This window comes from Dendrobates tinctorius, unplaced genomic scaffold (genome assembly GCF_039654945.1).
Source record: "Dendrobates tinctorius isolate UK_male_01 unplaced genomic scaffold, ASM3965494v1 ptg000007l, whole genome shotgun sequence".
NCBI lineage: Eukaryota > Metazoa > Chordata > Amphibia > Anura > Dendrobatidae > Dendrobates > Dendrobates tinctorius.
The window spans coordinates 37,963,742-37,977,390 of NW_027361675.1; the positions used below are offsets into that span (position 1 = coordinate 37,963,742).

At 44.8% G+C, this 13,649-nt stretch overlaps 1 protein-coding gene across 3 annotated transcripts in view; it reads left to right on the forward strand.

Moving 5' to 3' along the window:
- The window catches only part of NLE1 (notchless homolog 1), a 71,118-nt gene that overhangs the window by 36,296 nt on the left and 21,173 nt on the right, over positions 1-13,649 (forward strand). For all 3 annotated transcript variants that reach the window (XM_073573443.1, XM_073573452.1, XM_073573461.1), the window contains exon 7: positions 7,156-7,348. In XM_073573443.1, coding sequence (XP_073429544.1) covers positions 7,156-7,348 — 193 coding nt within the window. The remainder of the gene's footprint in view (positions 1-7,155; positions 7,349-13,649) is intronic.

Sequence of the window (13,649 nt, forward strand, 5' to 3'; positions counted from 1 at the left end):
AGAAAAAATGTAAACGAATGTCCAGTCATCTGCTCAAGAAATATGTCACTTCTTACATGGGAGAATTATCTATTTATTTTTCACCCCATACAAATAGCTCTTTCCCCACTGCCCCATGCTGACCTATTTTCAACCCTGTTTTCTGGTCACTGGCTTAGCAAAAACTAATGTGGGCAACAGTATATTGCAGTCCAAGGTAAAAAGAAGTAACCATCTCGCAAAATAAAGGACATCTCAAATGCATGGATACAATCTTGTTGTATGGCAAGTTCTTGAATATAAAATGGTGAAAAAAATCCTTTTGCTGTATTTTTGCCATTTTGTAACAATATGTTGCCTCTTTATTATTCCCAAGTGCATCATAAACAAAAGTTCTGGGTGTATGCTGCTTTCGCTAGGAGGCTGACTCTAGGCAAAAAAAAGGAAAATGGCTCCTCCCCAGCAGTATACACCCACCGACAGGCACCAAGTACCTCAGTTTATGCTTAGTGTCTGTAGGAGACGGGCCTGGATCTGATCCCAGATCCGCATTTTCCTTTGCAGATTCCCTGTTTGTGTTTATTAATCCTATCCCTTTGTTTTTCAGGTTCATCGTTCTAGGGTAACAGGGTGTAATGTCTCACCCTGTTTTCCCGTACGTATGCAACCGAGAGAGCAGTGTGGTGTCACCCACATCGCCCACTCTCGGAACCGCAGGCAGAACTTTATCCCCTGTCACCCTTATGAGTGTTTTAGGGTGATACTTAGAGTCCATTCCTTGCCTTTCCCCTCCTCACCCCTGAGAGGTGAAGATGGTGGTCACCAGCGGTGGCCTCCCCCTTGTAAGGGGTTGATGCCGTCTCGTGCACAGTCTGTAGACAATGCGTGAAGGAGGATCCCCGATGCCAGTGACCCTCTCCCACCCGAGAGCTCCTGATGTGTTCCTCATCTCTGAAGAGGAATCATGGATCCACCTTCAGGTGTAATGTATGTTTCCGTCCCGTTCCCCCCCCCCCCCCCCCCCCCCCGCAGCGGCGCAGGCAGGTCCCCTCACATTCCTGTCCCTTAACAGGGACAGGGCGCCTCTTCTTCCCTGGCAGGACCCCCACCCCCCCCTTGAATTTTTCATCCCTTAACAGGGACTTTAACCCCTTAGCGACAGAGCCAGTTTGCAGCTTAATGACCAGGCCAACTTTTACAATTCTGACCACTGTCCCTTTATGAGGTTATAACTCTGGAATGCTTTTAATGGATCCCACTGATTCTGAGATTTGTTTTTTTTCGTGACATATTGTACTTCATGTTAGTGATAAAATTTCTTCGATAAGTCTTGTTTATTTATGAAAAAAACAGAAATATGGCGAAAATTTTGAAAATTTTGCAATTTTAAAATAACTTTAAATTTTTATGCCCTTAAATCAGAGAGATGTGTCACACAAATTTCTTAATAAATAACATTTCCCACATGTCTACTTTACATCAGCACAATTTTGGAAGCAAAATTTTTTTTTTGTTAGGAAGTTATAAGGGTTAAAAGTTGACCAGCGATTTCTAATTTTTACAACAAAATTTACAAAACCATTTTTTTTAGGGACCACATCATATTTAAAGTCATTTTGAGGGGTGTAAATGGCAGAAAATACCCAAAAGTGGCACTATTCTAAAAACTAGACCCCTCAAGGTGCTCAAAACCACATTCAAGAAGTTTATTAACCCTTTAAGTGCTTCACAGGAACTAAAGCAATGTGGAAGGAAAAAATTAACATTTAACTTTTTTTGCAAAAAATTTACTTCAGAACCAATTTTTTTTATTTTCAGAAGTGTTAAAAGAGAAAATCAACCCCAAAATTTGTTGTACAATTTCTCCTGAATACGCCGATACCCCATATGTGGTGGTAAACCACTTTTTCAGCACACGGCAGAGCTCGCAAGGGATGGAGCGCCGTTTCACTTTTTCAATGCAGAATTGGCTGGAATTGAGATCGGATGCCATGTTGCGTTCGGAGAGCCCTTAATGTGCCTAAACAGTGGAAACCTCCAACAAGTGACCCCATTTTGGAAACTAGACCATTAAGGAACTTATCTAGATGTGTGGTGAGCACTTTGAACCTTCAAGTGCTTCACAGAAGTTTATAACGTAGAGCCGTGAAAATAAGAAATCCATTTTTTTTCCACAAAAATGATCTTTTTGCCCCCAAATTTTTATTTATACAAGGGTAAAAGGAGAAATCATACCCCCAAAGCTTGGAAGGGAAGGAGTGCCATTTTGGAATGCAGACTTTGATTGAATGGTCTGCGGGCATCATGTTGCGTTTGCAGAGCCCCTGATGGGCCTAAACAGCGGAAACCCCCAACAAGTGACCCTATTTTGGAAACTAGACCCTTTAAGGAACTTATCTAGATGTGTGGTGAGCACTTTGAACCCCCAAGCGCTTCACAGAAGTTTATAAACGCAGAGCCGTGAAAATAGTCTTTATTTCCACAAAAGTGATTTTTTTTTTTTTTTTTTTTTTTTTTTTTAGACCCCAATTTTTAGACCCCCAAAGTTGGTAAATAGTGGAAACCCCTCAATTCTTGCTCCAACCCTAATCCCAACCCTAATCCTAGTTCGCCCTAATTCTAACCCGAGCCCTAACCCTAGCCCAAACCTAGCCCTAACCCTAATGGAAAACTGAAAAAATGTTTTCTTTATTTCATTGTTTGCCTATATAAGGGGGTGATAAACGGGGGGGTTATGTACTCTTTTATTTTGATCACTATGATCGTTTATCATAGTGATCAAAATAATGAATGGAATCTGCCAGCCGGAGCCGGCAGATTCCCGGCGGGCGCATGCGCCCGCCATTTTCAAGATGGCGGCGCCCATCGGAGGACGCCGGCGGGACGCGGGACCACCGGGAGGGAAGTGAGGACCACGGAGAGGTACCGGGGGGGGGGATCGGAAACCCTATTTCTCTCTCCTCTGATGTGCGATCACATCAGAGGAAAGAGAAATTTAATGCATAGTCGCAGGTTGTTTTTTTTTGCAGTCGCAGTTATAGGGTTAATAACGGCGATCGCAAAAGCGGGGTCGGTAAAAACCGACCGATTCATGTTCTCTGGGGTCTCGGTTACCCCTGGCAGCCGAGACCCCAGAGAAAATTCAACACTGGGGGGCGCTATGTACTTTCTCCACAGCGCCGTGAATTAACGGCGCTGTGGTTTTAGTACCCTTAATTACCACTGTTAAAAGGCGTATCGGCGGTCGTTAAGGGGTTAATCATCCGCGGCCATTTTCTATCTTCCCTGGCCGTGCCTCCTCCCTGCCATTCTCGGCCAAGCACTTGAATTTCGCACTCTTTCTAGACCTATAGGGGGCCTCGCCGGCTCAGAGAGTCTCTCCTCTGACCAGGCCACGCCCCTCGCTTTACACGCGTCTTTTTGGCGCCCTCGCCCTCTTTCAGGGTTCTAGGCTCTTTGGGTCCAAACTCCATCAGATCATTTTGGACGCTACCAGGGGGAAAAGCACCTCTCTGCCTCAGTCCAGGTCTAAACGTTCCTTCAATAGGAAAGGGCCCCTGCCTTTTCGTCACTTTCGACCTTTCTCTTCAAGAACCTCCCAGCAGGACTGTTCCTCCGCTCTATGGGAAAGAACGAAACGATCTTTCAAACCTGCACCTCACTGTAGGCCAACGGGCTGCTCCTCCATCCCTCTGGGTCCCGCTCTCACAGGTTCAGGGACGCATGGTTATTTGTCGTCGATGCTTGGGTCAGCGAGATCATTACGTCCGGTTACAAGATAGACTTTTCTTCCCCCCCCCCCCCCCCCCCCCGGCAGACGATGCTTTCTGTCTCAAGCCCCAGGGGTTCTTCAGGCTGTCTTTTCCCTTCTATGCTCAGGAGTAATCGTACCCGTTCCTTGGAACAAATGTTTTCCAGGGTTCTATTCCAATCTTTTTGTAGTTCCGAAAAAAGACGGATCGTTCCGTCCGATCTTGGACCTCAAGCAGTTGAACCGCCACGTTCGGATCCACCACTTCAGGATGGAGTCGGTGATCTCCTCCATGGAACCAGGAGAACTTTTGTTCTGTAGACATCCAGAATGCTTATCTCCACATTCCAGTTTGTGTGCAGTATCAGAGATTCCTTCGGTTTGCGATCCAGGAGGATCATTATCAGTTCACAGCCCTTCCCCTCAGCCTGGCGTCTGCCCCCAGGGTGTTCACGACGGTCATGGCAGCGGTCAAGGCCATTCTTTGCTCTAAGGAAATTCGCATTCCCTTTTCTGGACGATCTCCTGATCAAGGGACCGGCCTGCCGAGGCTGCGACCAGAGTCTTCAGGTCACTCTGGGCACTCTGGTCCATCTCAACTGCATAGTCATCAGAGAGAAATCCTCCCTGATCCCAGCTCAGCGCCTGGTGTTCCTGGGTATGGAGTTCGACACGACTCTGGCCCTTGTCTTCCTTCCAGAGAAGAAGTTTTCATCTCTCTGACAGGGAATCTGCTCTCTAAGGCAACCAGCTCCTCTTCCCTTACGGTCCTGCATGAGGGTTCTGGGGAAGATGATTGCCCCCATGGAAGCCGTGTCTTATGCCCAGTTCCACACCTGTCCTCTTCAACTGGCCCTCTTGTCTGCTTGGGACAAGAAAACAGTCTCCCTGGACCGACCGCTACTTCTGCGTCTCAAGGTGAGGCGACCTCTGACTTGGTGGATGCCATCCGGTGGCAGGTCATCACCACCGACGCCAAGCTCCTCGGTTGGGAAGCGGTCTTTCTTCATCACACAGCGCAGCGTCGCTGGAACGCTCATAAAGCCCTTCTCCCATCAGTCTTCTGGAGATCAGGGCTATCTTTCTTGCCCTACTGCGCTGGCAGTCCTTCCTCGCAGGCAAACCGGTCCGCATTCAATCGAACAACACCATGGCCGTGGCTTACATAAACCACCAAGGCGGGACTCGCAGCAAACAGGTTATGACAGAGGTGACAAGGATTCCGCGATGGGCGGAACGACACGTCACTGCCACATCAGCCGTTCACATTGTGGTGGTGAATAATTGGGCAGCCGATTTTCTGAGGAGTCAGGGCCGTCGCATCATGCAAGTGGTGTCTCAATCCCACCATCTTCAACCAAATATGTCAGAGATGGGGCACTCCGGACGTCGACCTCTTGGCATCTCAGATGAACCACAAGGTTCTTCTGTTCATAGCCAGGTCCTGGTATCCGCTGGCCATTGGCTGCGATGCCCTCGTGGTCCCAGTTTGCGCTGCCTTATCTTTTTCCTCTCCCCTTGATTCCGAGGGTCTTGAAAAAGATAAAGACAGAAGGGATTACCATAATCCTGAGTTCCAGACTGGCCAAGACGACCCTGGTATGCAGAGCTAGTAAACATGCTTTCGGACGCCCCCTGGAGGCTTCCAGACCATCCAGAGCCTCTCTCACAAGGCCCCCTCTTCCACCAGAGTTCTCAGTCTCTGAGTTTAACAGCATGGCCATCGAGACTGCAGTCCTGAAGGAGGCTGGTTTTTCTCACCAGGTCTTTTGGACCATGATTGGGGCAAGAAAATCATCTTCCTCGCGCATCTACCACAGATATTGGAAGGCCTTCTTCCAGTGGTGCGAGGGGAACAATTTGTTTCCAATGTCCTTTTCCCTTCCTTCTGTCCCTGGTTTTCTTCAAGCGGGTCTCGACTCAGGTCTGTCGCTCAGTACCCTTAAATTCAGGTTTCCACTCTGTCTATCCTCTTCCAGAGGGATCTGGCTACTCGTTCCCAAGTGAAGACCTTTCTTCAGAGTGTCGCCCACTTGGCACCACCTTACCATCCTCCAATAGAACCATGGGATCTTAATCTCGATCTCGGCACCCTCCAACATGCGCGCCCTTTGAGCCCATTCAAGATATTTTGTTTTCTCTCCTGTCATGGAAGTTGGCCTTCCTAATCGCCATTACATCTATCAGGAGGGTTTCGAACTAGCAGCATTCTCTTGTCATTCTCCGTTCCTGATTCTACATCAGGACAAGATAGTTCTCAGACCTGTTCCTTCCTTCCTTTCTTCCCAAGGTGGTCTCCTCTTTTCACATCAATGAAGACATTGTCCTTCCTACTCTATGTCCTTCTCCGGTTCATCCCCTGGAGAAGTCCCTCCACAAGTTGGATTTGGTCAGAGCTATTCGAGTCTGTCTTTCAAGGACTGCTTCTTTTCATCAGTACGATTCCCTAATTGTCATCTCAGAAGCTGGGAGACCCTTGCGACTACCTTCGAAGTCCACTATCGCCTGTTGGATTCGTTCGGCGATATTGGAGGCTTACCATGTTCAGGACAAACAGCTTACTCCGGGAGTGAGGGCTCACTCCACCCAGGCCGTGGGGGCTTCCTGGGCTGTTAATCACCAGGCTACGGCCTTACAGATTTGCAAGACCGCGACATGGTCGTCCTTGCACACTTTTGCGAGGTTTTACAGGGTTCATACCCATGCCTCGTCCGATGCAGGCTTGGGTAGGAAGGTGCTGCAGGTGGCGGTTGCGCACCAACCGATCTAAGTCAATTTTCTTTGCATTCTTTCTGTTCTCACCCTTGGGACTGCTTTTGGACGTCCCATGGTTACCTGTGTCCCCCTATGAAGCGATAAGAGGGATTTTTGGTGCTCACCATTAAATCTTTCGTGGATCCTTCATTGGGGCACACAGCACCCTCCGTAACTGTTTGTACTGCTTTTTGGGCCTACATACCTTTTGTTGTTGTGTCGGTACATATGTAGAGTTTTGGTTTCTTCTACTGCTTTTACACCAACTGATGTACTTGGTGCCTGTCGGTGGGTGTATGCTGCTGGGGAGGAGCTATTTTTTCCTTTTTTTGCCTAGTGTCAGCCTCCTAGCGAAAGCAGCATACACCCATGGTTACCTGTATCCCCCCAATGAAGGCTCCTAGAAAGAGATTTTACGGTAAGCACCAAAAATTCCTCTTTTCATTGTTTAGTGCCTTTTTTTCTAGACAAGGAAGATGCACAGAAAATACAATTGACTGGGAGAGAAACCACATCTGATATACTACATGTTCATTGAAATAAAGTTAAACTCTCCTTTTGTATTTCCCTTTTTCAGTAAAGGTATTGATGTACCGTACTTGAATTAGACCCAAACTACTTTTTTATATACACTTTTTGAGTTTGGAGTTTGTTTCCCTTTCATTTTTTAGGAACCCAGAGTGCAGGTACCTTGCCAGTGCATCCAAAGACTGCAGCATTCGTGTCTGGGACACCATCACGGGGCAGTGCCAGAAGATCCTTACCAGTCATACACAGTCAGTGACCACTGTTAAATGGGGTGGAGATGGCTTATTATATTCTGCCTCACAGGATAGAACCATAAAAGCCTGGAGAGCCAGTGATGTAAGTATATAGCAAATGCCATTTCTCTATCGCTTCATTGGGGGACACAGAAAACCGCGGGTGTGTGCTGCTGCTGCTGCCACTAGGTAATAAAAAACTTAGCTCCTCAGTAGTATATACCCACCAACCAGAGCCTAGCCAGTTCGTTTTAGCTTAGTGTCAATAGGACGTGGACACAGGGTTACTCTCAGCCCCATTTCTACTTTAGATTATGTTGTAATTTATTTATTTTTTTTTTTTTTTGTGTCTTGTGATTTGGGAACCAGAGTGTAACTGGTCACTGGTTCTCCCCTCTAGAGACCCAGAGCACAGTGTGGGATTGCGTTACTACTGTACCCTCTTGTGTCTGTCAGGCTATCCCCCCTAATACATCAAAAGTGTTTGGGGCATCTGCACAGAGGGACAGGCGGACTACCACGCGTGCTTTCCAGAGTCAGACGTGTAGGGTGGGAAGACGTAACTGGTACCTTCTAGCCACTCAACTGACTTCCCCATTGTGATACGACGATGGATGCCAGGGCCTTCAGAACAGATACCACTCCCTGTCTCCTCACTGGGGAATGGATTTGGAGTTCCAAGGTCATGGGCAGCTCGCTGGGGTCATGTTTTATATAGCTTTACATCCCAGTCGTGGTGCACACGTTGCCGAGCTTCTCCACAGTGGCTCTAAATTTGGCTCATGGCCTGCTCCTGCAGCTGGGACATGCCCCCACCATCCAACCAATCACTGGCACGGGCTCTCCCATGCCACCCGACACCATCTTATCCAACCACCGTGCGCCTTGCTTTAGAGAGATGTGGGAACTCTGCACTCTTTCTGACAACTTCCCCTTCTCAGCGCCATATTTATCCACCGTACTGCTGTCATTACACCACCATCTTATCCACCACCATGCACCTTGCGTACGAGACACGTGGGAACTCCGCACTCTTTCTGACAACTTCCCCTTCTCAGCGCCAAATTTATACCCCAGTCTGCCGACATTGCACCAAAACATGAGCAGAGGTGAGCTGGCTGCATCCAAAGCAGTCACACCGCTGTGTTTGGGCCGGTCCCCTGGTGACTAGAGGCTTTGTGCTTAACAGCAGTTTCTCTGATTGCTATTGAGTCCTTCAAGGAAGTCCTCACTCACCCCCAGCACTAATATATATGTGTGGGTGTATATATGTATGTGTGTGTGTGTGTGTGTGTATATATATATATATATATATATATATATATATATATATATATATATATATATATATATATATATATATATATATATATATATATATATATATATATAATGTATGTGTGTGTAATATATGTGTTTGTAATATATATATATATATATATATATATGTGTGTGTAATATATAATATGTGTGTGTAATATATAATATGTATGTGTGTGTAATATATAATATGTATGTGTGTGTAATATAAAGTTACTCAAAGCCCCTAGATCTGTACTTGTTTCTATGAGCTGGACCGGTCATCGTCCTATCAAGTAGCGTTTTCATCAGTCATTCTTTTCGCCATTCAGGCGCTTTCCGATTCTGTTTCACACTGTTGTTCCTCAGCACTTCTAGGTTCAGATCTCTCCATCATCAAATCTCCAGAGAATTGTTAAGTCTCCTTCCCATATTTTGCATGGCTTTAACCCAGCCACTCAGGCTTAAACTTAATCTCATCTTAATCTCTTCTGGTCAAGCATAGGACAGTACCTGGATCTCTGGCTTACGTTCTAATGTGCCCTTCAACAGCCCCCAGGACAGCTAGTCCCATGGATCCTATGGCCTTCCTCCATGCTATTTCACTTGAATTTGCTTCTATTCATCTTCTGGACTGTAGAGACCCCAATAATCTCTTCAGTATTTTTACAAGGATCACACATTTGGTCCAGGGCTCCCTTTTTTTTTTTTTTGTCTTTACATGCTGGGAGATTCTTGACACACTTCTCGGAGAACGCTTCAACAGGTCAGAATCGCCCCTTATCTCAATTCAGTCTCTAGTTTTTCTGAACATGCTGTCTCATTCCAAACACGCAGCCTTCCTATCTCTACAGAAGGGTTCTCTACTCTTCTTCTCCGAACTCCAATCACTCTATATTTTCCTTCCCTGTCTCTCTTGTTTGAGCATAGTTTTCTTCCACCACTAAAGTACACTGTCTGGATTCAGCATAGGGTAATTAGTAACACACAAATTGCCAAAGGCAAATAAAGATTATAAAGTAAAATATAACTTTTATTTACATCAAACAAACAAGGGGGACACACATTTAAAAAATATAAGACTAGTGTGTGAATGATACTAGTGTCACATAAGTACCGAATAGTGACAGTGCTAGTGCACATTCAAGTCTATTTTATTGATAAAACATATAAATAAATGGAACTTGTGCTAGGGAGAAGTACCAGGGTTCAATAAAGGCATGTAATAATACAGACAATGCCAATGCTGAAAGAAAAGGGTCAATTACCTTAAACGATGCTTAGACGGCAAAATAACACTTGTAGTTCTGAAGAAAAATGCTTAGGAGAGAGGTAGATGAAAGGGTCCTTTTCAGTCCTGAACTAAAGAAATATACCAAGGTTCAATAAAAGCAATGCTGATAATGCCAATACTGTATGATGAAAGGGGTCAATTACCTTAAGCGATGCTTAGGTGGCATAAAAACAAGTTTAGTCCTGGAGAGAGGTACTTAGGAGAGCGGTAGATGAAAGATCCTTTTCAGTCCTGAGCAGCGGTCTAACAATAGCGAGTGATCCAGATGGGTAAAGATAAAATCTCCATATAGAACGCTGTCCCGGCCGGAGACTAGCGTTCACTCAGAAAAAAGGCAGCGGGCGTCTGTACTGGCTAACAGACGCCGCGTTGGGAGGCAAGCCTGCAAGGTCCCAGGAGGCTGCAGGACCTTGCGTGATGTCACACCCATGTGGTGAACCACGTGACAGGCAATGATGCGCTAGGAAGCGCTGTAAGGACCAAGAGAGAAACTTGCTTTCTTCCTTTCCTACGCGTTTCAGAATCATCGGATTCCTTCCTCAGGGATGGCCCTAGAAAGTAGTTTGGCCCTTATATAGCCTACAAGGTCATATCGTTCTATTTACGCATTAAAGGCAAACAACTCAATCTCGCTATTTAAGCCATTTGGTATCAGAGTGTCTAATTCAAAAATCCACTTGCTCTCTACCCTGGACATCTGATGGATAAAATTGCCATTCCTCCAACACTTTTTAACCACTTGAAAGCCAGTAACTTTAGTGTTCTTTATACAACCCCCATGATGTATGAGATAATGGTTAGAAAGGGGATGGCCTGTAAATTTCTTGCATATATTGCGCAGATGTTCACCAATCCGAACGCTTAACGGACGTATTGTTCGTCCTATGTATAATTTGCCACAGGGGCAAGTAATGCTGTATATTACCCCCTTTGTATCACACGTGATGAAATCATTTATTAAAATTTCTGTAGGTTTATTCATGATTGTAAGTTTTTTGCTGCCAAGCTTCTTGCAAGGAGCACATTTTCTACAGGGGAAAAAAGCCATTTAGCTGATGTTATGGAGGGGGTTTGCATACCATCATGGGTCTCGAGATGGCGCCGCTTCATAGACGATATTGTTTTTATCTGGTCTGGAGGCCCAACTCTTTTAATGGATTTTATTAATGAATTAAATATAAATTATTTTTTAAAATTTACTGCGACCACTAGCCCTATAGAAATCAATTTTTTAAATTTGAAAATCTTCATTCAAGATAATACCATTCAGACACAATTATTTCACAAACCTACTGATTCAAACAACTATATCTCTTTAGAAAGTTGTCATCCTCCTAGCTGGCTCCTTAATATTCCAAAAAGCCAGTTTATACGAGCCCATAGAAATTGTTCACGTACACAAGATTACAATATTGAGTCCGATGCCCTAATTAAAAAATTGTCAAAAAGGGTATGATATCCAATCCCTGTTTGAAACCACGGAACAAATTGGAAATATACCACATGAACAATTTCTTAAACATAAAATAAAAAATAAAGAAAGTCCCATTATGGAAGAAATCCCCATAGTGACCCAGTATAATTCTAATAGTCAGATTCTTAAAATAATCGTGAATAAATATTGGGGAATTTTGAGGAATAAGATCATTGGTGCGGCATTGCCAGCACATCCTAGGTTTGTGTATAGGAGGGCACATAATTTGGGCAATTTGGTAGCCCCCTCCATCTCGAGACCCATGATGGTATGCAAACCCCCTCCACAACATATGTTTTATCAATATACGTTTTTGGACAAGTTGAGTGGTCTTTGTCTATTTATTTGCAGCTTTGTACCAAGTGGGTTCGCGCTTAGCGCCGTTGGCTTTGTTTATCTTTTTAAGTCTATTTTATTGCACTATCCCTACATTCATTGGATTTTAGTACACATAAAGGAGATATTCACATTGCTGACTAATGACACAGGTCTGCCCGCCTCATTTGTCTATCGTAATCAGCCTGTCCTTTCCAATAAACTGCCTACTGTAGCTCCACCTATTTTACAGAGGGGGAATTTCAAATCACCATTTTCAAATGTGACTAAACTAGGTGTGACTACATTGGTCATAACGATTTGAAATTCCCTCTCCATAAACTAGGTAGCGCTACAGTCAGCAGTAGCTCCTATTATGTACCAGCACTTTAGTCTATAAAGAGCCCCTAAGTGAATCTAAATGTATGATCCGTATCGCTTGGGTTGGCAGTTTATTGTGAGAGCGTTCTCTCACTGAATTATCCTCCTTTTCGTCCTTCTTTCGGTCTCTTGGATATATTGTAACTGGTCAGAGTGTGTCGCAGCACCCCATCTGTCGTTAACAGTTTACTGGAGAGTTATCATAATGGTCTTCTAGCATGGATCCGCTTTACAATTCTGGAAGCGTATTTGCAGAGTTCCATCACTGTCTTCCTGCTTCATCTGGGCCTGGGGACTCCTGCACCATTCATCATCGGGCCTCTATTTGCAGCTCTCTAAGCTGTTTCTCAGTTATCTGTACTACCTTTTTCCAGGTTCTGCAGAATGCTCGCTTTTTTCCTCCTTGCCGGTTTCAGGCCAGGGCAGAAATGTTTTGCATATTACAGTGACCGGTCTCCAACCTTAGATTTTCACCTCTGTTCATACATTTGACTGGCTCTTTTGTCTTCCCACACTTGGGGACTGCTTTGGTACGTCCCATGATTTTCTGTGTAAGAAAAACAATGGTGTGCTTGGTTTTAATGTAACTTTATAAACTTGTAAATAACTCAAGAAAGAATAATCACTTATAAAATGTGCTCAAAGTGCTGCCCATTGTGTTGGATTGTCAATGCAACCCTCTTCTCCCACTCTTGACACACTGATGGCAACACCGCAGAAGAAATGCTAGTCTAAGGGGGTCAGATTCCTTGTAGGAATGCTCGGACCTGACACCCATAATGTGGTGGTGCACCATCTTGCTGGAAAAACTCAGGGACGTGCCATCTTCAGTGCATAAAGGGGGCAACACATCATCATGTAGCAATTTCAGATATCCAGTGGCACTGAGGTGAATGGCCCCCACTATCTTTGTACCCCATACACCACACCACACCACACCACACCACACCACGCCATCAATTATGGGTGTCAGGTCCGAGCATTCCTACATGAGCAGTTTCCTGGAAAGTGGATTGGCCGTCATGGGCCAGTTGAATGGCCACCAAGGTCTCCCGATCTGACCCCCTTAGACTTTTATCTTTGGGGTCATCTGAAGGTAATTGTCTATGCTGTGAAGATACGAGATGTGCAGCATCTGAAACAACGGATACTGGAAGCCTGTGCTAGCATTTTTTATGCAGTGCTATCAGTGTGTCAAGAGTGGGAGAAGAGGGTTGCATTGACAATCCAACACAATGAGCAGCACTTTGAACACATTTTATAAGTGGTCATAAACTTGTAAATGACTCATGAAAGAATAAAATTACAATAAACTAAGCACACCATTGTTTTTCTTGTGAAATTCTCAGTAAGTGTGATGTCACATGACCCTCTTCCCATTGAAAAAAATAAAGTTGGATCCAAAATGGCCGACTTCAAAATGGCCGGCAAGGTCACCACCTATCTTGAAAAGTTTCCCCCCTCCTATATGCTAATGTGCCACAAACAGGAAGTTGATATTACTAATTATTCCCATTTTTATTTAGGTGTATCTATATAAATGGTCCACCCTGTATAACTCTACTAATGAAATTACAATGATCCAGGTGAATGTTAGTTCAGGTAGCAAGTAAACTTGAACAGTGAGAAATTATTGTAATA